The sequence below is a fragment of the Microtus oregoni genome, unplaced genomic scaffold (genome assembly GCF_018167655.1).
Source record: "Microtus oregoni isolate MIOR12 unplaced genomic scaffold, Mior012 000009F_ref0000495, whole genome shotgun sequence".
NCBI classification, from domain to species: domain Eukaryota; kingdom Metazoa; phylum Chordata; class Mammalia; order Rodentia; family Cricetidae; genus Microtus; species Microtus oregoni.
Genome location: NW_024543068.1, coordinates 20,938,439 through 20,966,154, shown reverse-complemented (window position 1 = coordinate 20,966,154; position 27,716 = coordinate 20,938,439). Strand labels below are relative to the sequence as shown.

The window sequence follows — 27,716 nt, the reverse complement described above, 5'->3', positions numbered from 1 at the left end:
TGGTTCCTGGTTGGTTGGCTCCATCGCTTTGCGCTTACAGCAAAGCAGAAAACATGGCAGGTAAAGCTCATCACCTTAGAGCAATGAGAGGAGAGGGTGAAGTTCCAGTGGATACATCAGGAGTACGTCCCCAGTGGCCTAACTTGCTTCCACCAGGCCCCACCTCCTAAAGTTTCCACTGCCTGCCAGGGGTATCGTGGGGCTGGACTCCAGCTGTCAACATGTAGGCCATTGGAGGACATTCAAGATCCAAACAATAGGGATCCTCATGGCCATCAGACTAGACCGGTACTATTCATGCTACCACCTTACAAATGAAGAGACAAAGACTTGGGAGATTACATAGAGATCACATAGCTAGTGAGTAGCAAACCAGACCCATTTCATTCCAAAGTCCAGCCTCTCTGCATTGCTATTCTCCCAAGACGTTGTACAATAACACGAGGGGAAGTCAAAACTCCATGACACCTACTCAGGGTCTGGTAGAGGTGAGAAATGAGGGAGGGAGGCAGGGGCCTTAGTGGCTTTCAGGGGGTGAGAAGTCATATTTGTGTTGTTTCAGGTTTTTTGAGAAAAAGTTTCACTGTGTAGCAGCCTGGTTCTTAGAAATCGCTCTGTAGACCAGGCTAGCCTCGAACTCACAGAGATCCACCTGCCTCTGCCTCTCTAGTGCTAAGGATTAAAGGTATGCGCCACCACCACCTGGCATTGTCTGTGTTTTTAAGTTCCTATTAGAGATTCATGGTAATTCTCAGAGACCGTTACCTGAGCAGATCGCGTTTCAGACCCTGACAGCGCTGATTTCCTCTGGGTTTGTATCCGAATCCTCCAGCTCTCCTACTTTCACTTTGTATTGCTATTTTAAAATGCTGATCAAACGCTACTTGGAGAGGGAAGGGTTCGTTTCGAATTACAACTTATAGCCCATCACTGAGGGAAGTCAGGGCAGGAACTCAAGGCAGGAGCCCAGAGGCAGAAACTGAAGCAGAGGGCACAGACAAATACTGTTTGTTAGCCTGTTTGGCCGGCTTTTCACACAACCCAGAATGAGCGGCTCAAGGGTGGCGCCACCCCCAGTGAGCTAGGCCATCCCACACCATCCCACACCAATGACCAGTCAAGAAAACGCCCTATAGACTTGTTTGCAGGTCAGTACGTTGAAGGCATTTCCTCAATTGGGTCAAGTTGGCAAAAAACGAACCAAGACACCACGTGTGAAGCCTTGCATCCTTCCCTGGCAGTACTTGTTAATCTTTCTCCTTGGAATTCTGGAAGCTTCTTTCAGGGAGTCTGGAGACTGAAAAGCACCTCCATTCTGTGGTCTACCTCACTTTGTGGTGTGGAGGGGAGCTCTATGGGTAGGGCAGACAACAGCAGACTGCCCACAGCAGGAGTGGAACCCAGTGCCTGGCTGAGTTTTCATCTCCCAGTTGTGTGCCTGGACATTCGTGGCTTTGATCTCTCTCTGTGAAGTGGGAATGATACAGGAGCATACCTCACAGGAGAAACGGTGGATAGAAAATGCTTTGTTTGAGCTGGAGAGATGGCTCAGAGGTTAAGAGGGTTGAATTCAGCTCCCAGCAACCACATGGTGGCTCACACCATCCACAGTGAGATCTGGTGCCCTCTTCTGGTGAGTAGGCAAACATGCAGACAGAACATTGTATACATAATAAACAAATTTTTAAAAACTGCTTCGTTTTTCAGAACTAGGGATTGAGCCTAGCATCCCACACACACTAGCCAAGCACTCTACAGCTGAGCTCTGACTCCAGCCTGTTCCTAGGTGCTCTAGTTTAGTTTCTATTGCTGTGACACAATACTGATGGGAGGCAACTTGAGGAGGAAGTTTGTGTCGTATGTATGTTGTGTGTACAGAGTCTGCAGGTACACATGTCTGTGCACAAGCCTGCAGAGCCTAGAGCAGGATATCATGTGTCTTCCTCTATCACTTGAGACAGGATCTCCCACTGAACCAGGAGCTCGCTGTTTAGCCTAGACTGGCTGACCAGCAAATTCTCAGGATCTGCCTCCCCGTGCTAGGATTGCAGGCACACACAACCAAGCCCAGCTTTTTAATGTGGGTGCCGGGGATTCAAACTCAGGTCCTTGTGCCCGCAGAGCAAGCATTTTTACCCACTGAGCTATCTCCAAGCCATATTTTTTATTTTGATACAAGGTCTTGCTAAGCTGTGCAAGGCTGGTCTTAAACTTACCATTCTAGAGGATCCAATGCCTTCTTCTGACTTAAACAGTCACAAGGCATGCAAGTGATGGACAGACATACACACAGATAAAACCCACACACACATAGTAAAACAATAAAAATAATTAAGAACTTATTTAGATTACTTTTTAAAAAGAAAAAGAGAGCTAGTTTCCTGGCACGGCTCATTTATCTCACTGTGAGCAAAGGAGTTTTACAGCATCCTCACTCTCTAGAGTAGATTGTGTCCACCTTCTACACTTGACATCCTTCACCACGCAAGACCTTCAGAAACTGATTCAGGCCTCACAGTCTACAAAGGTCCACCAGCTGTAGCATTGACTCAGAGATCCTTAGAATCATTGCAAGCATTACACAGCGGACTCATGTCTCCCCCTAGTGGATGGGACACAATATGACTAGCTACATTCCTTTTCTTTTTGAGACAGGGTCTCACACAGAAGGCCTGGCTAGCCTTGAACTTGCTAGGTAGACAAGGATGGCCTTGAACTCACAATGATCTGCCTGCATCTGCCTCCTACGTGCTGCAATTAAACATGTGTTCCACCGTGCCCAATTTCAAGTCGCTATTGGTTTAAGTCACTTTGGGACGAGAGTGACCTGTTGAAAATCAATCTCCAAGAGCAGGGCAAAAAGGAGGCTAGGTAATTAATTAGGCAAAGTGGCTGACGCTCAAATCGTCCTGGAAATGACTGAGTTGTGGAAGGGGCTGGCAGCCAGCTGCCTGAAGACTAAGCAAGCCTTTAGGGCCAGAAGTCTCAGAGCCCAGGCAGAGCACTGTAGGGCTAGGGGTCCTAATATCTCAGGCCTGGAGGGCTCTACCACTAGAGGGCGCCACTTGCCTTTGCTTTTGCCTGCCTACTGCCACCACAGTTGACAGACACTGGAGAAAAGGAAAGGTTCCAGAGACTGGCCTTTGAAGAAGGTCTCTTTGCCTTCCTGCCATTTCTATGCAAGTAGAGCAAATGAACCCATAGCCAGCTAGCATGTATAAATATATAACACTTTCATTGCAGGTATAAAAAATGTTGGGTCGGGATGTCAACAGAGGGAGACTAGAAAGTGACATTAAAGACAACATCTCATTTAGCATCTAGTGTGAGGAACCTCTAAATTTGACTAACCCCAAAGCTCACAATTGCCATAAAATCTGCCCTTCCATCTTCTGCTTGCTGCCTTTGGTGTGCCCTGATCTGTCCTCATGGTAGCTCATCTAAGAGAGCTATGAATGTGCCATCCAGGGTCACATTCAACTGTAAGTTCAGTAGGAAAAGCTGAACTCTTTCTTGTATCTTTGGAGGCAATGAAAGCTTTCCCATCAGCTCTCCTGAACACTGTGTCTCAGGCAAAACTGCCCGGGCTAAGGGAATGGATAGCTCAGTCAGCTTGTATAGCCAGCTCAGAGCACAGGACCACAAAGCAGTGTGGGACTCTAAACAAAGGGAGCACAGCAGGGAGAAAGGAAGGGGCTGCTAAGAAAGGAACCAAGAGTGTCACTACGGTTAGAAAACGTCCTTGAGATCCAACCAGGACCGACCCTTCAGGATTCGTTTGAAGCTGGTCATGGCGGCACCAGCCTGAAATCTGTATTCTGTATTCAGCCTGTAACCATAATATTTGGAAGCAGAAGCGGGAGTATTGTTGCCAGTTCAAGGCCAATAATGAGTTCCAAACTAGCTGAGGTTACTCTGTCACACAAATAAGTCCCCCAAAACTGAGAGTTGTGTCTCTCACACACCTATGATCCCAGAATTTAAGATGTGATGGCAGGAAGATCCATTCAAGGCTGCAAGGTATGTGCCAGGCATGGTGGCACTGCTTTAATCCCTGTACTTGGGAGGTAGAGACAAGATGATCCCTGCAGTTTTCAGGCCAGCCTGGTCTACATAGTGAGTTTCAGAACAGTCAGGGCAGTGTTATGAGGCCCTGTCTCAAAAGCAAAAGAAAGACGTTCAAGGTTAGCCTTGGACTACAAAAGGAGTTCAAGGCCATCTCTAGCTACGTGTGGTCCTGCCTCAAATAGCAGAAACAACAAGATTCTGGAGAACTGGGTCACAGCTAAGAGCAGATATTGCTTTTGGAGAGGACCTGGGTTTGATTCTCAGCACCCACATCAGGCAGCTCACAAGTGCCAGTAACTCCAACTTCAGGGTATCTGGGAATCAGACGCCCTCCTCTGGCCTCCAAGGGCATCTGCATGCAGACACGCACACCCCCACACAGACACGCCCCCATACACACAATTAAGAATGGAGACAGAGGATGAAGAGATGGCTCAGCAGTTTAGAGAACTTACTGCTCTTGCAGAAGACCCAGGTTTGGTCCCTAGCACCCACACACTAACTCACAACCACCTATAACTCAGTTCCAGAGGATCCAATGCCCTCTTCTGACTTTCTCTGGTGTTGTAATCATGTCATGCAAATACATATACTCAGACACACATATAGTAAATAAATGTTTTAAGATAAATTCACACACCTACACACATAAACAACCGGTGAGGCAGATGGATCTCCATGATTTTGAGGCCAGCTGGTCTACATAGTCAGTTCTAGACCAGCCTAAAGGAAAAAATAAAAACCACCGGAAACTGCTCCAGAGGAGTCACTGGACCTCCAAGACAATAAAGAACCAGGTAAGGTATAGCAAGTGTAAAATTAGCATCACACATATGGAAGTAAAATAGTTAACACACACCTATAAAAAGCCTATTTCAAAGGTAAAATGTTGAGCATGGCTTTTCTCTTAAGGCTTCCAGGGAACTCTCCCATCTAGTGTCCTCGTGTGCCACAGCAGTGCCAGACACAGCAAGAACCTTTACAGCTTTCCCTCCTGCCCAGGCCCTGAAAAGTCCTTAGTAGAAGCCAAACTGTGGTGGCGCACGCCTTTAATCCCAGCACTTGGGAGGCAGAGGCAGGAGGATCTCTGTGAGTTCGAGGCCAGCCTGGTCTACAAAGGGAGTTCCAGAATGGCCAGGGCTACACAGAGAAACCCTGTCTCAAAAAGACAAAAATAATGACCAAAGTTCTTAGTAAATACAATTAAAAATGGCATATTCATTTCAAATTTTCATCAACCCGTCTGACCTACTCCTGTTCTGATGTCCCTGGTCATTTTCCTGCAAATCCCTCATTCACCCACCCTTCCCTGCGAAACAAAGCCCCCTCTCCCTCCCCATAATACAGTCTTTCTCACGGCTCTCTAAAATCCTAAAATCGTGGCTACCAACAGCTGTGTTTAGAAGGGATAAGGATGCTAAATAACAGAGGTGTTAACTTGCAGGTGGATTTCAAAATCATTATAGAAACTCATCAGCTTAGGGGGTTGGCAAATGATACCAATCAAAATGATATCAAAATGATATCAAAATGATATGAAAATGCTGGAGGGGCCAATGGCTGAGGAGGTGACAAACTCTATTACCGCCAACTCTGGCCACCAGAGTTTATCTCTGAGAATCCACAAGGTGGAGGGAGAGAAATGACTTCAGCAATTACCCTCAACCTCCACAAGGTCAGGATACCCACACTTGTCTATACACACACTCACACCACCACCACCACCACCACCCCCACACACACACACGAAAACCCGTTTATCTTTCTGTTTGCTTTTGGTTTGTTTTGGTTTGGGTTTGTTGTTTTTCAAGATAGGATTTCTCTGTGTCTCTTGAGTTTTCCTGGAAAGCTGTAGACCAGGTTGGCCTCTAACTCACAGAGACCTGCCTCTTCTTCCTGAGTTCTGGGATTAGAGGCCTGTCACCGCCTGGCCAAAATATATATATATATATATATATATATATATATATATATATTTTATGTGTATATGTGATTGTCTATATGCTTGTGTGTGCTCCATGTGTGTGCCTGGTGCTTGTGGGGACCAGAAGAAAGCAATGAACCACCACAATCTGAACTGATATATATTAAAAGAAATGAACTGGGCATGGTGGCACACCTTGCCTCTCATACTTGTAATACTTGGAAAGAAAGCAATCTCTTTGAGTTTGAAGCCAGCTTGGTCTACATAGTGAGACCCTGTCTCAAAAACAAAATACAAACAATAAACAAAGACCATATCAGGGTAGGTGTGGGGTAGTTAGAATTTGGTAAGCTATCATAAAATTACTAATTTACGTGAGAAACTGTGAAAGTATTAAATCTGTGCATTTTAAATCTTTGCACAGCTGAGTACTGGTGTAGCTCGCTTAGGGGAAGCTTGCACACGCAGAACTTTTGCCAACACTGCAAAGTTCTGGAAACCCTCCTAGATCTTCGCATTAAGAACCGGAACCCAGTCTTGCTGAACCGTTGAGAGACAGTAGAATGTCGCCCCACCCGCCACCTGCTCCTACCCTGGGCACAGCAACAAAGTCAACGGAAGTCGCCCGCCTGCCACTGCAGAGACCAGCACACTTCCCAAAAAAGCAACCCCGCCCTGGTACCACCCCCGCGGCTTGATTGGCGGTACACCGTTTACTGTACGCGCAAGCGCAGCACGGCCAGCAGGAGCTCGGTAGAGGTCGCCTGCTTTGCTAAACTGCTGGGAGCTATAAAACCTCAAGTTTGGTCGCCCCCGCACAGCAAATTCTGTGCAGGAAGGTGGCCCTGGCCTAGGTGGCCACTTCGGTATTCTGAACCGCAGGCAAGGACATTGGGTAGGATCCCTACTTGTGGAAGGGAACACTTAGAGGTAAATGCCAGGGCAAGGTGATGGAGGAGAATTTTGGTTGATCCCCAGAGCCTCATGACTTCTGCTTTGGCCTCTGAAGAAGAGAGCTGAAGTAGACTATGTCTTGGGGCTGTGCCCTCTAGCTCAGGTGCTTGTAGTACTGTAAACTTCAGTAAGTGCAGAAAATTGTCAGAATGGTTGAGGCTACCCACAACCCCATCATCAGAACTCGGAGGCCACACTTACTGGCTGATATTGAGATAAAGTTCAGAGTCTAAGTAGCTCCAGCCCTTGGGTTGCCAAGCCGTTCACGACAGGCCTTCCGCAAGAACCAAGCACAACCCTCTGAGTTTCTCGCCGTGTTTATCTTTCTGAAGGAGACCCACTTCCTCAAACTCGAGTTCCCCACCTCTCTATGTCCGGCCCTCGAGCCTCTAGTCTGGCCGCTGAGAAAAATTCAGCTTTCTAGTTGACGTCTCCCGGTCAAACACCAAAAGAGATCTGAACCGATGGATGGGATAGCCATACTTGGGCTATGGTTGGGCATTTGGATAATATGTGCCTGGTACAATTAGGACCGAAACCACTATAAAGTAGTAAGTGTATTTTCATAGAATATGTACACAATCTGTAGGCGTGGCATTGCCTGCTCATAAAGGGTATACGTGGTCAATTTTAATGGATGCTAAATAACGGCTTCAAAATGTCCAGTCACCAAACCTGACTATATTCGGTTCCAAGGCAGAAGACGATTGAGGTTGTTGATCAACTGACCTTAAAACAAGATAGTCTAGTCAGCCCTAGGGATGTAGTTCGGTAGTAGAGCACTTGCTCAGCATGTGTGAGGACCCTGGATTTGATCCCTTGCACTGTAAATACAAAAAGTTAAAAATGGGAACGTAATTCTGGGCTGTGCGAGAGGTCTGATTTGAGGAATGGGAGAAGCACATGAGAGAACCAGAGAAATGGTGGCATCACAGAGGGGGCTTTCAAATGAAGGAAGGAGCTGGGCGTGGTAGCACACGTCTTCAATCCCGGTGCTCAGGAGGCAGGGGCAGGCAGATGTCTGTGAGCCTGAAGCCAGCCTGGTTTATAGACCTAGTTCCAGGTCAGCATCTGTAACTCCAGCGTCAGAGGATCTGACATCTTCTGCCTCCTGGGGAACTGCACACACATGATGCACATACATACGTGCACACATACATGATACACATACATACATACATACAGGCAAGACACTCATGAAAAACAAATAAATCTTAAAAGTAATAAAAATGAAGCAAGATCATGAGCCAAGGATATGAGAAAACCAGGCCTAGTGGCGTGGCCTGTAATCCCAGCACTCAGGATGTGAGATCAGTTGTGATCGTGAATTTGAGTCCAATCTGAGCTACTTAGTGTGCTCCCATCTCAAGGGGGAGAGAAAAAAAAAGCCACCTCTAGAAATGGAAAAGGCTATGAGTGTGAAGCCATCCTGGGCTCCAGAGTGAGACCCTTGCTCAAAACACAAATGCAAATGAATGCGGTCACTAGTAAGTGGGAAATGGGCCTACATTAGGGAGACACTATTCAGTGCTAGAACCACAGCCACAATACAGTCTACGGCCCATTCTATTCACAAGAACTCTCCTACCCCTCAGCATGTCACAGCTGATAGCCATATGCCCAGTTAAGAAAATAAGATAGACTGAGCAGTGGTGGCGCACGCCTTTAATCCCAGCACTCAGGAGGCAGAGGCAGGTGGATCTCTGTGAGTTCGTGGCCAGCCTGGTCTACAGGGCGAGTTCCAGTACAGGTTCCAAAGCTGCAAAGAAACCTATTTCAAAAAACAAAACAAAACAAAAAAGATAGAACCAATTAAGAGAATATAACATGGGTTGGAAAGATGGCTCAGAGGTTAAGAGCACTGACTGCTCTTCCAAAGGTCCTGAGTTCAATTCCCAGCAACCACAGGGTTGCTCACAACCATCTGTAATGAGATCTGGCGCCCTCTTCTGGCCTTCAGGCATGGAGGCTGAACACTGTGTACATAATAAATAAATCTTAAAAAAAAGAGAGAGAGCATATAACATTATCTGCTTTTCTTTTTTTTTCTTTTTTTGGGGGGGTTTCATTTTTTTTATTTAAATTTATTTATTTATCAAGGATTTCTGCCTCGTCCCCACAACCGCTTCCCATTTCCCTCCCCCTCCCCCAATCAAGTCCCCCTCCCTCATCTGCTCCAAGAGCACTCAGGGTTCCCTGACCTGTGGGAAGTCCAAGGACTGCCCACCTCTATCCAGGTCTCGTAAGGTGAGCATCCAAACTGCCTAGGCTCCCACAAAGCCAGTACGTGCAGTAGGATCAAAAACCCACTGCAATTGTTCTTGAATTCTCAGTATTCCTCATTGTCCGCTATGTTCAGCTAGTCCGGATTTATCCCATGCTTTTTCAGACCTAGGCCAGCTGGCCTTGGTGAGATCCCAATAGACCATCCCCATTGTCTTAGTGTGTGGGTGCACCCCTCGTGGTCCTGAGTTCCTTGCTCGTGCTCCGTCTCCTTCTGCTCCTGATTTGGACCTTGAGATTTCTGTCCGGTGCTCCCATGTGGGTCTCCATTATCTGCTTTTCTAAGGGGGGTTGTTATTCAATAAATCATTCCTTCAAGACATGGGCTATTGACTGTGATTATAAATATTGCGGCTAAGAATATGTTTATGATTCATATCCTGCCTAAAACAGTCGGTAAAGGTAATTAGATAATTATCATGTATCACCAGTGACAATCAAGACTGAGCGAGAAATAAATATAAAGATCATCACAAAATAAAGGCAAACACCAAACACGGGAGAGAAGAGACTGTAGGCGAAACTTTCCCCGTTTTATTTACAGGCAGCTATTCCCACAGTGCCGTAAGAACGTGAGTTCTCGACAGCAAGTAGAGGCGGAACGTGCTCACTTGTCCTGTCCGGTCTCACAGTGAGAAGCCGCCTTTATCTTGTTGGAGATTTCATAAACTTGGATGACAAGCTTCAACTGATTAATGGCTTCCTTATCTGCTGTTTTCATGTTCAACCCCAACATCTTCATAATGGTTTCTCGAAAGTCGGCAAGCTGTAAGGAACCGCCGAGAAAATCAATACGTCATTGCCGTGAGTCACCCCCTCATTGTGGACGATGAAATTGGCGCAGACGGAAATGTAACTCTATGAAATGTTTCTTTAATGCAATACATCCCATGGGCGGGGTGGGGGGTGGGGAGATGGTCAGAGGGTCTTGTTGTGCAGCTAAGCTAGGCTTGAATTCACTTCTCCCTCTGTCTCAAATGCTGCAATTACAACTAGGCTCACACCATGCCTAGGTGCAGCCGTGTTTTCAAGATAGAAAAATCCATTCAATTACAGGACTTTTTTTTTTTTTTTTTTTTTTTTTAGTTTTTCGAGACAGAGTTTCTCTGTGTAACAGTTCTAACTGCCCTGGAACTAGTTCTTGTAGACCAGGCTGGCCTTGAACTCAGAGATCCGCCTGCCTCTGCCTCCTGAGTGCTGGGATTAAAGGCTTGCACCACCACCACCCAGCTATTATCTCTTTTTCATTTTGTACTTTTGTACATTAAACCTAATTTTATTACTACTGACATATCATTCATAACGTAGTGACTTTTTTACTTTTATTCATTTGCACACGCCTGTGTGGGGGTCAGAAGACATCTGTCAGGGGTCCATTCTCTGCTTCCACCCTGTGGGTCCCAGGGCTTGAACACAGGCTGGGAAGGTTGGCGGCAAGTGCCTTTACCCCGCTGAGCCATCGCGCCAACATATTTTTTTTTATATATATATTTGTTCTATGCTCAGTCTAGCCCAAAACTCCTGGGCTCAGGTGACCCGTGTGCCTCCATCACCTGCACTGGGTACTTCTGGCGTGTGCTCCTGGGTGTGACAAACTGCCTTTGGAAACAACAGCCTTCGATGCCCATCTCTCCATCCTTACTCCAAAGGACAAAGAAACCAACAAGGACAACGAATGAAAAATCACCCACAAAGCCAACTGAAGGAAAGTTAACAGCTTTCACTTTGTATGTGAGGGGGACATGAATTTCCTGAACCAGCTCCAGAGGGCAGAGAACTCGATGAGATAGTGTGTGACATGGAGAGCCTTAATCCCCGGACGCAATGTTGCTAACAAGCCTGAGACCTGGGGGATTGGCACTCTGGCCAGTGGGAGATGAAAACAGAGAGGTTTGGACGTATGAGAACCAGAGATGGCAGAAGGAGTTCAAGCCCAGCTCAGACAACTGAGTGAGGAGACCCTGTCTCAAAAGGACGACTTTAAGGGGCAGGGTTCAGAGCTTGGTGTGCTTTTCTAGCATCTGAGAGGCCCTGCATCAGTACCAGTACCCAAAAGAAGAAAGAAACAGAAAGGGAGAAAAACTAAAAACATGCGCCCTCGCTTTCCCAACAGAAGAGGGCAGTGTTCAGCTAAAATAATCATCTAGTCTAGTGACCTGGTAAGGGCTCCAAAGCAGGAAGATGGAAAGATGGGGCAAATACAAGGACTTTAACGGGAATAAGGGGCCAGAGAGACTGCTCAGCGCTTACGAGCACATATTCCTCTTCCAGAGGACCAGAGTTCAAGTCCCAAACTTCATGCCAAGTGGCTACCAGTCACCTGTGACTGATCAGGGACGCTGGCCTCTGAGAACGCCACACACGCAGACATCCTCGTGATTAGCAACAAAGCAGTCTTTAAGAAATGTAAAGTGGATAAATAACAAGTTACATGGAACTATCTTAGGACAAAAACGGGAATACAATATTGTCTGACTTGTTCAGGTGATAAAATGCAGCCCGTCACAGAACTGAAATATCAAACTACGTGTTTCTCAGTGGCAGTGTTCCCTGTCCTATGGGAAACAACAGCTGCTAGCAAAACAGACACCAAGAGGAGAAGAAGGAAGGCCTTGTAAGGGGCTAGGTGCTGACTGCGGTGTCCAGGGACACATCTGGCCTTTTAAGGGGCTCAGTAGTCCAAATCATCTCTGATGCCATTAGCCAAAATGTCCCTTTTGTCAAAGTTAGCTAAAGTCTAAGTTGAGGTGAGTGTTGATCACGTCAATGAAATCTGTTTTTAACATAGCTGTAAGAGACCTCTTGCTCCCGTCCTGAGATGCCCTTCAGTGCGTTCCTGATGGTGGTGGAGGGCTCAGGAGGGCCCGGGGCTGGCACCTGGCAGACCCTCTCCTTCTCCACTCTCACTGCCTGCGCTGCTGAGTCTGGTGCGGTTTTCAGGTTGTCTGTTTTGGCAGCGGTCTTGTCTTTCACTGCTTCAACTTTTGTTACAGATTGCCTGAGCCTCTCAATTGTCTTGTCCTGTGTGAGGATAAAAGGGAAGGGGGAGGAAGGAGGAAAAATGTGCTTAGATCTGGAAGCAACAGACTGGTCAACTCAACTTTGTGTTGGGGCAGGGTCTCAGGACAGAGTCCTAGCTGGAACTTGGTAAATAGACCCAGCTGGCCTTGGATTTGCAGAGATCTTCCTGTCTCTACTTCCCTAACGCTGGGATTAAAGGCTTGTGATACCATTCCTGGCTCACATGCCTTAAAACAAAACAAAAAACACTTCATTAAAAAATACATGGAAAGCAAATCTTACCAGTTTTTTTAATTAAGATTCTCTTTCTTCACTTTAATATTCATTAATAACCTACTTTTTCCTACCAGTTTTATATACTGAACTCAAGGAATTTAAAGAGGTTTAATAGATTATGTCTTCCACGATATTATACTCTATGTTAACTTAATTTTAAAACAGAAAACAACCAATTCTGCAGCAGACAAATATCCTGATAAACTGTCCAGCAGTTTATTGCCCATCTGGTCAATTTAGTACATGTTTGACTTTAGATACAATAGAACTAACTCTTGAAATAGTATAGAAGCTAGGAGGCCCCAAAGCAGAAGAAAAAAATTAATTAAAAACAAAACAATCTATTAACCCAATAAGGCACTATAGTAAAAGCTGAGTGTGCACACTTGTGACCTCAGCAATTCACAGGCTGAGGCAGGAAGATCAGAGTTCTAGACCAGCCCAAGCTATTTGGTGAAATCCTGTCTCAAACAAACACCAGAGGAAAACCAAAAGAAGGCATTGGAGAGATGACCCAGCCAATACGAGTGCTTACAGCTCTTGTAGAGGACCTGGGTTTAGTTCCTATAACCCACATCAGGCTGCTCACAACCTCCTGTAACTCTAGCTCCAAGGAATCCAATGTCCTCTTCTGAGCTCTGTGTCAGCTGGGTGCATATGGAACACACAAACTCATGCAGGTGTGTGCACATAAAATAAAAACATATAAATAAAGCTTTAAAAATGAAAGCAAAATGCAAATGGTTTATAGTTGTGAGGATTTGACTAGTAGTTACTTGAGAAATAGTGAGCTATGCATGGGTTTCCACAGGATTAACAACATCTTGTCTGGGGGTTTCGCAGACATCCAATTTATGGTCCTGTAGCAGTGGTTTTCAACCCCAGGATTGCAAACCCTCTGGGGGTCGAAGGACCCTTTCACAGGGGTTGCCTAAGACCATGAGAAAACACAGATATATATGCTGTAATTAACCAGTAGCAAAGTTGCAGTTTTGAAGTAACAGTAAAATAATGTTAGAAGTCGGGTGGTGGTGGCGCACACCTTTAATCCCAGCACTCGGGAGGCAGAGGCAGGTGGATCTCTGTGAGTTCGAGGCCAGCCTGGTCTAGAAGAGCTAGTGCCAGGACAGGAACCAAAAGCTACAGAGAAACCCTGTCTCAAAAAAAAAAAATCCAAAATAGGCTCCAAAACCACAGAGAAACCCTGTCTCGAAAAACCAAAAATAATAATAATAATAATAATAATAATAATAATAATAATAATGTTAGAGTCACCACAACATGAGGAGCTGTATTAAAGGGTCAAAGCAATAGGAAGGTTGAGAACCACTGGGTTATAGGCTTTAATATTATTTTGCATGTATACAAAATCATTTTAATTGTATGTTTATGCATGTGTGTGCATGCATTTGTGCCTGTGTGTGCACATGTGTGTGCGTGTGCACTTGCCACAGCACTGTAAATGGCCTAGCAGGAATGAAGCTATTCTAAGGAGACAAAGTTTTTCTCAATCGATTATCAGCCTGTTCAAGAAATGACCCCAAAGAAATTTGCACAGAAACCTCATGCTGGGAGAAGGAAAAGTCACCAGACAGAAGGGAAACTTGTCTGCTAGGAGGAAATTTTACAAAATTCAAACAACTTGTCAGACCAATTTACAGGATGAGACTGAGGCCCGGACAATGATGGGTCCAGTGGTAGGGAGGCCTCACCTTGACCAGGAACGTTCAGACTAAATGTGGATGTTTAAATCGTGATCTCATTTCAAGCCCCCAAAGATGGACTTGGGGAATTCACTGGATCTTTTCATCTTTCTTCACAATGTGACCAAACTGAATAAATCTCTTTTTTTTTTTTTGCTTTTCACTAATAATTTGGCCCCTTAAAAAATATTTATGTTTTATTTAATGTGTCTAGGTGTTTTGCCTGCATGTATGCCTATATACCATGTGCATGCAGTGCCTGAGAGGTGAGAAGATGGTCAGGTTGGATCCCCTGGAACTGGAGTTGGAGATGGTTCTTAGCCATCTGATGGGTGCTTGGCATTGATCCTGAGTCCTCTGGAAGAGAAGCCGGTACTCTTAACCCTGAGCCATTTCTCCAGACCCCTAATTTGGTTCTTTCTTTTGGCTTAGTGAGCGGTGGAACCTGGCTCAGGCCACTTAGTAACAAAATGAGCCATTTCTCCAGACCCCTTTCTTTTGGCTTAGTGAGCGGTGGAACCTGGCTCAGGCCACTTAGTAACAAACTAAACAAGTAAAAGGTGTAAGAGTTGACCGGCCCGAAGCATGGGGAAATGTCTGACAACCCCGTCCCCTTTCACTTACTTTAAGGATATTTATTCTTGTCAGTTGAGTTTTCATGTTTTTATTTGACAGTTTCAAATCGGTAAGCTGCTTCTGGAGTCTCTGAATTTTCTCCTCCATTCTTGGGGCTGCAGCCGCCTTCCAGTTCTGCTCAACATCCAGTAACATTTCTAACTGTTTGAACTTCCTGTGTTTATCCGTCTGGGCAGTCCGAGGCCTAGAGTTTTCCTTTGTAGATAAGAGTATTGAAATTAAGAACTGCACTTTAATATGTTCTGGGTGAGATTTAATGCTAAGTGCACACGTAGAATATCCGTTGGCATAAATATGAACTAATAAAATCATCAGGAAAATCAAATGTGTAAATGAAAATGACTCAGTGCCATATAAGATATAGTTAAGCAATCAATTTTATAATAAGTATTATGTGTTAGCAGAGATTCATCCACCTTCCTGAGAATGCATTAAAATGTAGTAAGTATTTGGATAAATAGTCGCCCACAACATGATGTGCAGCATAGCTAGTAATGGAAAAAATGGAACCCATGCCGTTGTGAAGCCAGAAGAGCTAAACTATGGATGATAAAATATGCATTCCCTAAAAATTACTTCTAATATATCTATTAAAATAATAGTGATGTTGCTAAATGGAAAAATATATAGTAAAAGGCTTTACTTATTTCAGTTGTGCTAAGATATTCATAGAATGCCAGGTGGTGGCAGCACACGCCTTTGATCCCAGCAGGAGGCCGAGGTCGGTGGACTGCTGAGTTCAAGGCCAGCCTGCTCTACAGAGCAAGTTCCAGGACAGCCAGAGCTACACAGAGAATTTTGTCTTTAAAACCATATATAACCTCAAGGTCCAAATCAGGAGCAGAAGGAGAGAGAGCACGAGTAAGGAACTCAGGACCACGAGGGGTGCACCCACACACTGAGACAATGGGGATGTTTTGTCGGGAGCTCACCAAGGCCAGCTGGCCCGGTTCTGAAAAAATCATGGGATAAAACTGGACTCGCTGAACATAGCGAACAATGAGGACTACTGAGAACTCAAGAACATTGGCAATGGGTTTTTGATCCTACTGCACGTACTGGCTTTGTGGGAGCCTAGGCAGTTTGGATGCTCACCTTACTAGACCTGAATGGAGGTGGGTGGTCCTTGGACTTCCCACAGGGCAGGGAACCCTGATTGCTCTTTGGGCTGACGAGGGAGGGAGACTTGATTGGAGGAGGGGGAGGGAAATGGGAGGCGGTGGCGGGGAAGAGACAGAAATCTTTAATAAATAAATAAAAAAAAATGAGGCACTAAGTTGGGGGCTTGCTTAAAGTTTCAGAGGGTGAGTTCATGACCATCTTGGCAGGGAGCACGGCACCAGAACAGTGGTTAAGAGCTTACTTCTTCTTTTTTTTTTTTTTTTTTTGGTTTTTCGAGACAGGCTTTCTCTGTGGCTTTGGAGCCTGTCCTGGAACTAGCTCTGTAGACCAGATTGGTCTCAAACTCACAGAGATCCGCCTGCCTCTGCCTCCCGAGTGCTGGGATTAAAGGCGTGTGCCACCGTCGCCCGGCACGAGCTTACTTCTTATTCACAAGTTAGAGGCAGAGAAAGCCTGAGCCCAGACCCAGTGACACACCTCCTCCAATAAGACCACACCTCCCAATTCTTTCCCAAACAGTTCCACCAACCAGGAAAGAAGCATTCAAATACACGCACCCACGGGGGCCGTTCTCGCTCAAATCATCACACAAGCATTGCTTGTTTTCACCTTCATTAGAAAAGCTTGCCTGGGCTGTCTACTTTATCTTTCTAAAGAACATTTTACTAGTTTGTTTTGACATATGTATTATATATAGTGGAAACATAATAGACTACAATATAATGTCATTGAGATTTTTATATGCACTGAAAAACAAACAAACAGAAAATGTCACCAGACTCAATTGGTTGTGATGTTGGCTTTATCGCAATGGTGAGGTACCGCAGCGATGGCTGAATGATGCATGCCTAAGTAATGGGCTCCTGGGATGGCAGAGGCAGAAAGAGGAATGGGACAATTACTATTCCTTTCCTGAGACCTTTTGAAAGGATAGTGAAAAGAATTTCTTAAAATCTAATGAATTGTTTAAATTTTTGCATATAAATAAATTATTATTGCTCAAAAGCAGGCGCAGAAGGCATGTCAAGCTTGATTACTACGAGGCAAGTTTTTTTTACATCATTTCAGAGTGAGCTTGGCACGGTGACACAGGACTTGAATGGCTGCAGAGACAGGCAGCTCTCTGTGAGTTCGAGGCTGGCCTGGCCTCCATATCAAGCTGCATAGTGAGATCCCGTCTCAAAAGGCAAAAACAAACATTTCAGAATGATGGAGCATTTTGCTTACATTCACGTATGTGTACCGTGGACATGCCTGGTGCTTGAGGAAGCCAGGATAGGGCATTAAGTCCCCTGGAATTTCAGATAGTTGTGAGCCATGATATGGGTGCTGGGAATCAAACCCAGGTCCACTGCAAGAGTAACAAGTGCTCTAAACTGTTGAGCCACCTCTTCAGCCCCAATGACAGGGGTTTCTGGGTTTTGTTTGTTTGCTTCTTTCTTTTTTCTGGGTTTTTTTTTTCTTAAAAAAAAAATACTGAATGGTCCCAACACTTGGGAGGCAAAGGTAGGTGGATCTCTATGTGTCTGCAGCCAACCTGGTCTGTGTAGCAAGTTCTAGATCAGCCGAAGCCACATGATAAGATTCTGATTCCAGCACATCAAAGGAAACAACACAAACGCACACTGATGGGTGAACAGACTCTTAGTCAGTGATGGGTGAGGTTGTACGTCAAGCCAGATCATTCTAGAAGAGTGTGGCACAGGTTAGCACATGGCACAGAGTTCTTTGCCGAGTGGCTGAAATGGAAATAAATTGCAGCCATTCCTATCCTTTCGGTTTGCCCCTTCCCTCACAGAAACATGGAATCAGGAAGCAGAGAAGGTGGATGGCGTACACAGGAATGATTGAGGAATGTCATCAGTGCCCCTCACAGACGCCCATCATGTCACCTGTTATGGTACCTTGAATCCCACCACGAGAGAGCCATTCCTTTCAGTGCATTTCCCGTTCGTCCCATTTAAAAGTGAATGAAGGAGCTGGAGGGATGGCTTGGTGGCTGGGAGCACTGGCTGCTCTTCCAGAGGACCTGGGTTCAAATCCCAGCACCCACATTGCAGCTCACTTCCAGGGGACTCGACACCAGTGGAAAAACACCAATGCACATTAAAAAAAGAATAAATAAATTTTTAAAAAGCTCAATTAAATTTTTTGGGTTTTTTTTTTTTTTTGGTTTGTTTGTTTTTCAAGACAGGGTTTCTTTGTAGCTTTGGAGCCTATCCTGGAACTAGCTCTTGTAGATCAGGCTGGCCTCGAACTCACAGAGATTCGCCTGCCTCTGCCTCCCAATTGCTAGGATTAAAGGCAAGCGCCATCACCGCCCCGGCTTAAAAAAATTTTTTTTAAGTGAATTAAGTTATTTATCAGTCAGAGGAGTTGGTACATGTCTCTAATCTCATCTAGACTATGAAGACAGGGGCAGAGGAACTATAAATTTAAGGTTAGCCTTGGCTATGTTGAGAGTTTTGGTCTAGCCTGGGCTATATTATATTGTCAAACTAAACCTTGTCCAAAAATAATATTAAAAATAAGATTCATATTAGCAAGCACCATCATAATACTTATCAAATATATACACAATACATATGAGAGATAAGAAAAGATAAGGGACTTTTTTAGAAAATCAAAAGCAATAAGGATTTGAGGCAAATTCCCCTCTTTCTCATTCCCAAGAAAAGTATAAGCCAGATGTGCACACTGTGGTCCCAGCACTTGGGGGGCTGAGATGGGGATGCTACGAGTTTGAGTACAGCCAGGGCTACACAGTAAGATGCTAACACATACATACACACAACATAGAAAGACATGAATAGCCTCAGCAGCTTTAGTCATGTTTAAGCTATTGATAAAGTAGAATAAAATGTGACCCTTCCCAGAGAGCCTCGTCACCCTCGGGAGACTCTTACCTTCTTCCTGCATGTGTCGAAACTCCTCAGGGAGTAGTTGACAGCAGCCTGTCCTTCCAGGTGTTGCAGGGGTCTTTTCTGTCCAGTGTAACTTCCCACAGTTTGGGGCAACCTTGCAGCAGCTTCTCCATAAAGGTGGTACAGCTGCTCCAATCTCTCAGTGAGCATCTGAGTTTTCTGCTGCAGGGCTTCAGTTTTCTGCAAGACATGACATTAAATAAACATTCCCATGTGTCCAGGCGTCCCACACCATTCCAAGTATATGCAAGTTCTCCTTCTATAGACGCTGAGGTGGCCCCGAGTGACTAGACAGATGAGTAGGTTTGACACATACTCTTTTATTGTGTGAATGTGTGTTTGGCCTCCATGTATGTTTGTGCGTCACACATGCTCAGTATCCAAGGAGACCAGAAAAGGTATCAGGTCTTTTCTTGGAACTGGAATTACAAACGGTTGTGAGCCACCGTGTGGGTGCTGGGAATTGAACCCAGGTCCTCTGCAAGAGTAGCAAGTGCTCTTATTCACTGAATGTGAAGCACAGTCATCTCTACAGCACTGGTTGTTTGGATTTTTGAGACAGATTTTTAGTCTATTGGCCAGAAAAATCTTGAACTCACAACATTTCTCCTGCTTTAGCTTCCCAAATCCTAGTATTATAGTTATGGATCATACTATAGATCTATAGATAATGGATATATCCATTGTTTTAAGAAATAAATAGAAAACCTTGGTACACAAAGATAAAATATATTCATAGTGGGAAATAAAGTTGCATACTGATTTTTGCTGCTGTTCTTTGGGACAGGGTCTTGCTATGTAGCCCAGGCTGCCCTGGAATTCACAATGATACCCTCAGCTTCTTACAACCTGGGATTATAGGCGTGGGCTGTCATGCCTGGCTAATACAGTACTATTAAGCGAATATGTATGGATCCCGTGCTGAACTCCACTAATCACTTTTCATCCGTTAACCCACTGAATCTTTGCAACCACACTGAAAGTGGGAATGACAGCTCTTCGCTCCAATTACAAACGGAGCTAAAGTGCTTGGACGATAAGTAAGCTGCCCAAGAACACGCCGCTGGCAGAGGGTGGAACTTGGGGTCACAGCAGGACTCTGTGCTCTAGCCAAGTTATCGTGTGTCCAATACAGTTGAGGACAGCCTGTTCTCTTCTTCTGCTTAGTAATAAAAATGCAATCAAACTTACAATGAAGAGCTGGAGAGATGGCTCAGCATCCAACACCCAGGTCAGGTGTGGGAGGCACAGAGGTCCTCGTGCTCACAGAGAAGGACTAGAGGAACCAGGAATGTTAAACATGCAGGGTTATCTCTTCAAAGAGAGGGATGCGGGACCCGCTTTCTGCCCTGAAGTCTGGGAGCCGATGTGATTAATAACCTTATGACCTTTTGCGTTATTTGTGTGGCCAAGATAACCATATTGGATACACCCCCAGATACTTATCATGAGTTTTTCAATCAATAGAGCCCATCTTTATGAAAGATATCATATGTACTTTACAGCAAGTTTTGATGTAGTCATAGCATAAGGTTTACTGTGCACAAGGGATTGAGTTAGGTTTTCACCAAAAAGATTGAGGAAAGTTTTTCACCAAACTGTGCTGTGTTTAAATATGCTTAAAAGAAACTGCTTGGGCCAGACTCTCAATCAACACCGGCTACGGAGCCATGTTGAACTGAACTCCTTCTGGCTTCCTGAGAATCCTTATCTTCTGGCTGGTGGCTGCAGAGGTCCCTCACAGTCAGGGAGCTGACAGCTACTCACAAGTCTAGTTCAAGGGGATCTGAGGTCCTCTTCAGGCCTCCCTGGGGACGCATATAAGTAGCATACATTCACATACATACACACATATACATAAATAAGATAATAAAAACAAATCTTTAAAAACTGCAATGAAACGAAAGATCTTACTAATTGGCTAATATCAAAATCTACATATTACACTAATAAAATTGGGTAAAGGGGGAGATGGCTCAGATGGTTTGCGGTGCCAACATGAGGACCCAAGTTTGAAGACTTACCACTCATAAAAGGCTTGGTGCACATCTGTAATCCAAGCGCTAGAGACAGACAGGCTGATTCTCTAGAATCCACTGGCCAAAGTCGCCAAGTCAGTGAGCTCTGGTGAACACATCCAAGCTCAACCTCTGGCCTGCACATGCTCTGACACACGTGTGCATGCATAACCACATGCATAGGTACACATGCATACACAAAAACATGCACTAATTACATGGGAAAGAGCAACTTTTCGATAGCACACTTACAGATTTCCACAGCTGCTCATTTGCACCCATTTCCTGGATCCTCTCTTTCACCGCTTCCTCTGTGGCTAGTATGGGGCCAATGCTGTCACTCAGTAGAGTAGCCAACTGGCCAAGGAAATCCTGGTGATGGGCTTGCTCGGGCGTGGCTTCCCAGCTGCAGGAGAATGGAGGTCTGTCGAACTCAGAGGCTAATTTTTCTTTGTGGAGCAAATCTTGTTGATATTTACCCACAATGTTTTGCCCATCAGATGGTCCTTCAGAGTAAACAATGTCTCTCTCAAAGTCAGAAGCTTCGCCATTGTCCTAAATGTACCAACACACAGATTAAACATCCCATCTGAAACTTAATACAGATATATTTGTCCCTTCTTGTGAACTATAACACAAAACCTTAGGAGAAAAGAGCCTTAATTAGTCATGTGTTGTTGGGCAGCAGGGTCTATAGAGCGAGTTCTAGAATAGCCAGTGCTACAAAAAGAAGCCCTGTCTTGAAAAAAAAATCAAAAAAAAAAAAAGAAAAACAGTATCATTTAAGAAACAAGGCATAGATTTAAAGGAAGGAAAGATGACAGCAAAAAGTGGGAACTGAAACAGTGACCCGAAGCCTTTGTTGACGGGGCAAACTCTACAGAACATTCACGCTCAAGGTGCAGAAGGAACTTAAAAGTGATCACTTTATTTTATTATTTTTGATTATCATTGTGAGAGAGGTGGCATATGCCATGGTCTCATATGGAGATCAGAGGACAACTGGCAGGAGTCGCTTCTCTCCTTCTATCGCATGGTCCTAGGAATCAAAACGAAGTCTTCAGACTGCCCTGAAATGTGCTTTTGCCTTCTGAGCCACCGCACTGGCTCCTTTTGAGTTCTTGGGAGGTCTGATGTAGTGCAAGCTAGCTTCAAACTAGAGATCCCATAGCTCAGACTCCCTAGTGCCGGGATTGCAGCTGTGTGCCACCATGCCCAGCTGAAAAGAATCATTTTGTAACTCCTAATGAAATAACTGATCCAGGCAACGGTCACCAATGAATAATAAAGCCGTAAGTAAAGAGCTGTCAAAGAAACAGATGTTTTCACAAAGAATTATATTCAAGTAGGAATGAAACTATGGCTCAGTGGAAGAGTGCTTGCTTAGCCTTGTAGAGGTCCTAAAATCAATCCCTTAATACTGCAAAAGAAAAAGAATCATGTTAGCCGGGCGGTGGTGGCGCACGCCTTTAATCCCAGCACTCGGGAGGCAGAGGCAGGCGGAACTCTGTGAGTTCGAGAGCTAGTTCCAGGACAGGCTCCAAAACCACAGAGAAACCCTGCCTCGAAACACAAAACAAAAAAAAAAGAAAAGAAAAGAATCATGTTTATCAAGTATAACAACCTCCATAATGTAAATGAAAGAAGTCATAGCTCTTCCTCCTGGCCTATTTCTATTGTAATTATGACAAGAAAATAGATAACCCTGGGGTTTATGTTTTCATTTATTGTTGTATATAGACAGTGTGTGTGTGTGTGTGTGTGTGTGTGTGTGTGTGTGAGAGAGAGAGAGAGAGAGAGAGAGAGAGAGAGAGAGAGAGTGCAAACAGCACACACGCCACAGTGCAAGTCTGGAGGTCAAAGGACAGCTTCCAGGGGTTGACTGTCTCTTTCCATCAAGGGATCTGAGGATTGAACAACAGTAATCAGACTTTTCCAGCAAGAGCTTTTTACCAGCTGAGCTGGCCCACTAGCCCTGCTAAAGCTCCTTCTGTGGAAGAAGTTCACAAGCTGAGTCAGCAAGTTCAGCTGCTGTGAGGTTTTTGTGATTGTTAGGTGAAACTGATGGACAGGGAAAACAAGAAGAAGAATGGAAGTAATGATGAGTTTGTATTGCTAGATCTCACTAGGAACCTGGAGGGGAAAGGAGCAGGGAAGCAAAGCCAGAACTTTGTGGATTCCAATTCTTGGTGGTTTGTTTTGTTTTGTTCTATAAAAATGAGAGATTCGTAACGAAAACTCAAAAAAAAAAAAAGAAAAATGTTAAAACCATTTACTTGAGATACAAATAAAAATTGGAAATACTCTGAAAGGAGTTGCTGAATGGGTATGTGGTATATACACATGTATACAACTGTGCATGTGTGTGTGCGTGTGTGCTCTCAAGAGACAGGACAAAGGCCAGAGGAAGATATCAGGTGTCCCCCTCGATCCCTGTCTGCTTCAATCCTTTGAGGAGGGTCTCTACTGAACCTGGCATCCTGAAAACCACAGTGACCACCTGGTCCTGGCCCCTGCTGTGCTGGGGCTATAGGCAGGCCTGACAATGCCTGGCTTGGTACAGGTGTCAGGATCCAGACTCTCTGGTCCTGGTACTGGTGCAGCAAGCCGTCTTAACTGCTGGACCACCTCTTCAGTCCTTGATTTTTTTTCTAATGGGATCCCTCACATTAATTGGGCCACACAGGTTCTTGTTCTACACTCAAATGATGTGATAATTTGTAGTGGTCTAAGGGAGCTCAAAGCAAACTTTCCAGCTTCCTTGACAATGATCTGCCTCCCCTTCTCTTTCACGCGCACTTCCTCTAGAATTGTGTGCTAGATGTCAATGGCCAGAGTTGATTACATGACACCATGGCTTGTGGTTCCTATGCCCAGTCCTCTACATCCAGGGACACAAAGCCCAGTGTACTCAGTCAATAACAAGAAATGGTGAGTTCGGGCATCTCACTTCCTCATCATCTCACTTCCTCGTTGTCTCCCCCACCCACGTCCAGTTGTCTCTCGGCTCCATTTCTCCCCTGTTGCGGGAGGTCCTTCCGCTCCTCCAGCCTAGAGCCGAGGAGATACCAGCCCATTGGGGAGTGGTCTCTCTCCCTTTAAAAAAGCAGCTACTTCCCTTCTCGCTCTCTTCACTTCCTGCTCCCTTTCCGGTGACTAGACTCCTTCCTGATTGCACAAAGGGCTGTTGTCTGGGACGGTTATCTGTAAGTTTTTTCCCCTTTAAATAAATACCACCCTATTAATCATAATTCCAAACTGGTGTGGCATTGTTTGTGACTTACGCCTTCACCTGGCACCCAACGTTTGGTTTTAGGACCTCTCCTTCCACCCGCTTGGCTGCCGGCTGCAAGTTCGGCTTAGCGTGAGCCCTTCCTTCCTCAGCCGCGTCCTGTGCCTTGTGCGTGGAGCCAGCAGTTTAATATAAATTATCACACAGTGGCTTTTCTTGCTGCAGTTCTTTATATTTTCCCTTTAGACACCTCAGATTGACTTCAAGTCCCCACGCACCCTATCATCTGCCTCCCCACGTGGATTTAAACTCCACAGGCCCTTGTAGTCTCTGCCTGCGTGGTTTGCTCTTTTCTGAGTCATTTTCAAATCTCCCTTGCAAGCGCAGCTCTTAAGCTGAGCGAACCAGAGCACGCTGTTGCCGGTTGCTGAAAGCCGCAACCCCTCGGGGCGACTCTGTCACGTGGAGGCATACACGGCTTCCAGGTTACTCTTCTCTACCCCTGGATTCTGGGTTTATGATTGCATGTACGGAATTGATTTAATTACATTTACTTTGTTGAGAAACTTGCATTTCCCAGTTTTTAACAAATACTAGGCAGACACTGAAACAGGACCCCGTTTTCGTCGCGACTTGGCAACAGCGCTACCTGCTGGATAATAGGTAATATGGCAGTTTTCATTTCCAACACAAATTGTACTGTTTTGGTTACCAATACAATAGGTTATATCATGCAAGGTTTATATGACTATGGGGATAACTTAATTTACTGGTTACTAGGTTTCAGTATTCTTTTGCATATTCTATCATTTAGGAAGAATATGGCACAACTAAGAACCATACAATCTTTACTAGAAACTCATGCAGGTCAGGAGATTCAGGACTCAAAATAGACAATAATAAAAAGACTTGAAATGATTGAAGAAATTATTGGAGCTGGTGAACAGAGTGAGAAGGCACAAGGACAGGATACAATGCCAACACCAGCTATTAGAACTGGCTTACCCAGGGTTTTAGCGGCATACCCTATACTTAATTCTGACAAAGGGTCAAGTTCTAAAGGCTCAAAGGGAGTCAGAGAAGCTAGATGGATGCCAATAGCAATGAATGAACTAAAAGAAATTAAGCAAACTATTGTTAATTTTGGCTTGCACACTGCATATGTAAAGGAAATGATAAGGACTTGGGCTTCTAATGCTAGAGCTACACCCCATGATTTCCATCAGTTAGTGTCTGCAGTTTTAGATAATGGACCTTCCTTGATGTTTGGAATTTATTTCAGAGAAGAATCCAAACATATGGAACAGCAAGGAAGAACAAAAGGTGTTGAGGTTTCCCAAGATCAAATTCTTGATGCAGGGGAATATGCTGATCCACAGGTCCAAGCTCTTTGTGATGATGAAGTACTGTGTCTATGTCACCAAGCAGCTTTAAACGCTTGGAATAGGATACAAGATCCAGCAAAAAGGGTTGAATCATATACCACAATTAGGCAGGGACAGAAAGAACCCTTTATTGACTTTTTGCAAAGATTAATTAAGGCTCTGGACATAGGGGTAACAGACCCAGAAGCTAGACGAATACTTCTTGAATCTCTAGCTTTTGAGAATGCAAACATAGAATTCAAAAAGATAATTGGGCCTTTAAAGTCTAGATCAGCACCTATGGATGAATGGATTCAGCATACGATGAATGTTGAGAAGTTTAGCTATAATGATGAATCTTGGGTAGGAGAAGCGATTTCCAAAGCAATGAGGAGACATCAAACTGCCAGGTGTTCTATTTAATTGTAGTAAATTATGACATTTGCAAAGGGATTGCAGGCAAAGAATTTCTAAGAATAATATCTCTACTGGGAATGACAAAAATAGGAGACCTCGGCCTTCAGGTATATGTAGGAGATGCGGTAAAGGCCGACATTGGTCCAACGAATGCAGGTCAACAACAGACAGACAAGGCAACCCGATACCGTCGGGAAACTCCTTGAGGGGCCTCTCGCAGGCCCCCAAGCCAACAGTGGCCCAGTCATTCCCAGTCACAGTGGAGAACGTGCCTCACCAAGAAAATTAAAAGCTCCAATTTCTGCTGTAAAAAGTAATACTGGTCTAAATGATGAATTACACATGGAGGATGAGTCAAAAAACCCAGTAGGACAGAGTAAACGTATATTTTGGCAGACTTCTATTAATGATCAAAGACCAAAGCTAAGAGTCTGTATAAATGGCACTTTTATTGAAGGCTTATTAGACACAGGAGCGGATGTAAGTATCATTACTCCAGAATCTTGGCATCCGAATTGGCCTCTTCAAGAGGTAGATGTTCAGTTCCTGGGAATTGGAACCCTATCTCGTGTAAAACAAAGCACAAGATGGGTTGAATGCATAGGGCCCTAAGGGCAAATAGGAAGACTAAGGCCATATATAGCCAATATTGCAATAAATTAATGGGGCCTTTACCTGCTACAGCAATGGAATACCCAGATTAACATTCCTGTAGTTCCAGGAACTCATAATTCTGGAAGGATATGATGAGGTATTATGGAAAAAGGTCACCAGCCATTCAGGCTGTACAAGAACATACAGCAAATACCAAACCTTTAGAGGTACCAACAGCCCTACCTTTAAAATGGCTAACTGAGAAGCCAAAATGGATCAAACATTGGTGACAGATCTAAGAGCTGTCAACAAGGTAATTCAACCTATGGGCCCACTACAATCTGGAATTCCTTTGCCTTCTCTGTTACCAAAAGGATGGCCTCTTATAGTTATTGATTTGAAAGATTATTTTTTTACTATACCTTACAAGAAAAGGATAGAGAAAAATTTCCCTTCACAGTGCCTACTTATAATAATTCTCAGCCTAATAGGAGATATCAATGGACTGTCCTCCCACAGGGTATGCTCAATAGTCCTACATTGTGCCAATATTTTGTAAGTAAGAGATTGGAAATAATTCATAAACAATTCCCCAAGTCCATAACTTATCATTACATGGATGACATCTTGTTATCTGATTCAAATAAAGATACTTTAGAAAGGATGTTTGAAGAAGTAAAGAAAGTCTTGCCTAGGTGGGGATTACAAATTGCCCTTGAAAAGATTCAGAGAGGAAACTCTATTAATTACCTACATTACAGAATAGGGTTAGAGAAAATTAAAACGCAAAAGGCACAAATTAGGAGAGACCGGTTAAAGACTCCTAATGACTTGCAAAGATTGTTAGGAGACATTTCTAGTCTATGACCAGCTGTTGGGATAACACCTGATCTAATAGTTCATTTAAACAAAACCTTAGATGGTGATAAAGATTTGAATAGTCCAAGAAACCTGACAGCTGAAACAGAAAAGGAACTGACAATGAGTGAGGAAAAATTACAGGAGGCACATATGGATAGGGTGAACCCAAATCTTAGCTGCATCCTAGTCATATTGCCTTCCAGAATTTCTCCTACAGGGATTCTAATGCAGAGGGAAGATATTATTTAGAGTGGATATCTATACCTAATAAACCAAGTAAAATATTAAAAACTTACGTGGAAAAAGTTTCTGAATTAAT

The 27,716-nt window shown here is 44.4% G+C and overlaps 1 protein-coding gene across 1 annotated transcript in view; it reads right to left on the bottom strand.

Moving 5' to 3' along the window:
* Positions 1–9,836: 9,836 nt before the first annotated feature.
* The window catches only part of LOC121452096 (coiled-coil domain-containing protein 170-like), a 41,865-nt gene continuing 23,985 nt past the window's right edge, over positions 9,837–27,716 (bottom strand). Inside the window, exons 5-9 of the mRNA XM_041657915.1 lie at positions 21,182–21,484; positions 18,894–19,091; positions 14,854–15,060; positions 12,029–12,250; positions 9,837–9,995 (exon numbers count right to left, since the gene is read on the bottom strand). Coding sequence (XP_041513849.1) covers positions 9,837–9,995; positions 12,029–12,250; positions 14,854–15,060; positions 18,894–19,091; positions 21,182–21,484 — 1,089 coding nt within the window. The remainder of the gene's footprint in view (positions 9,996–12,028; positions 12,251–14,853; positions 15,061–18,893; positions 19,092–21,181; positions 21,485–27,716) is intronic.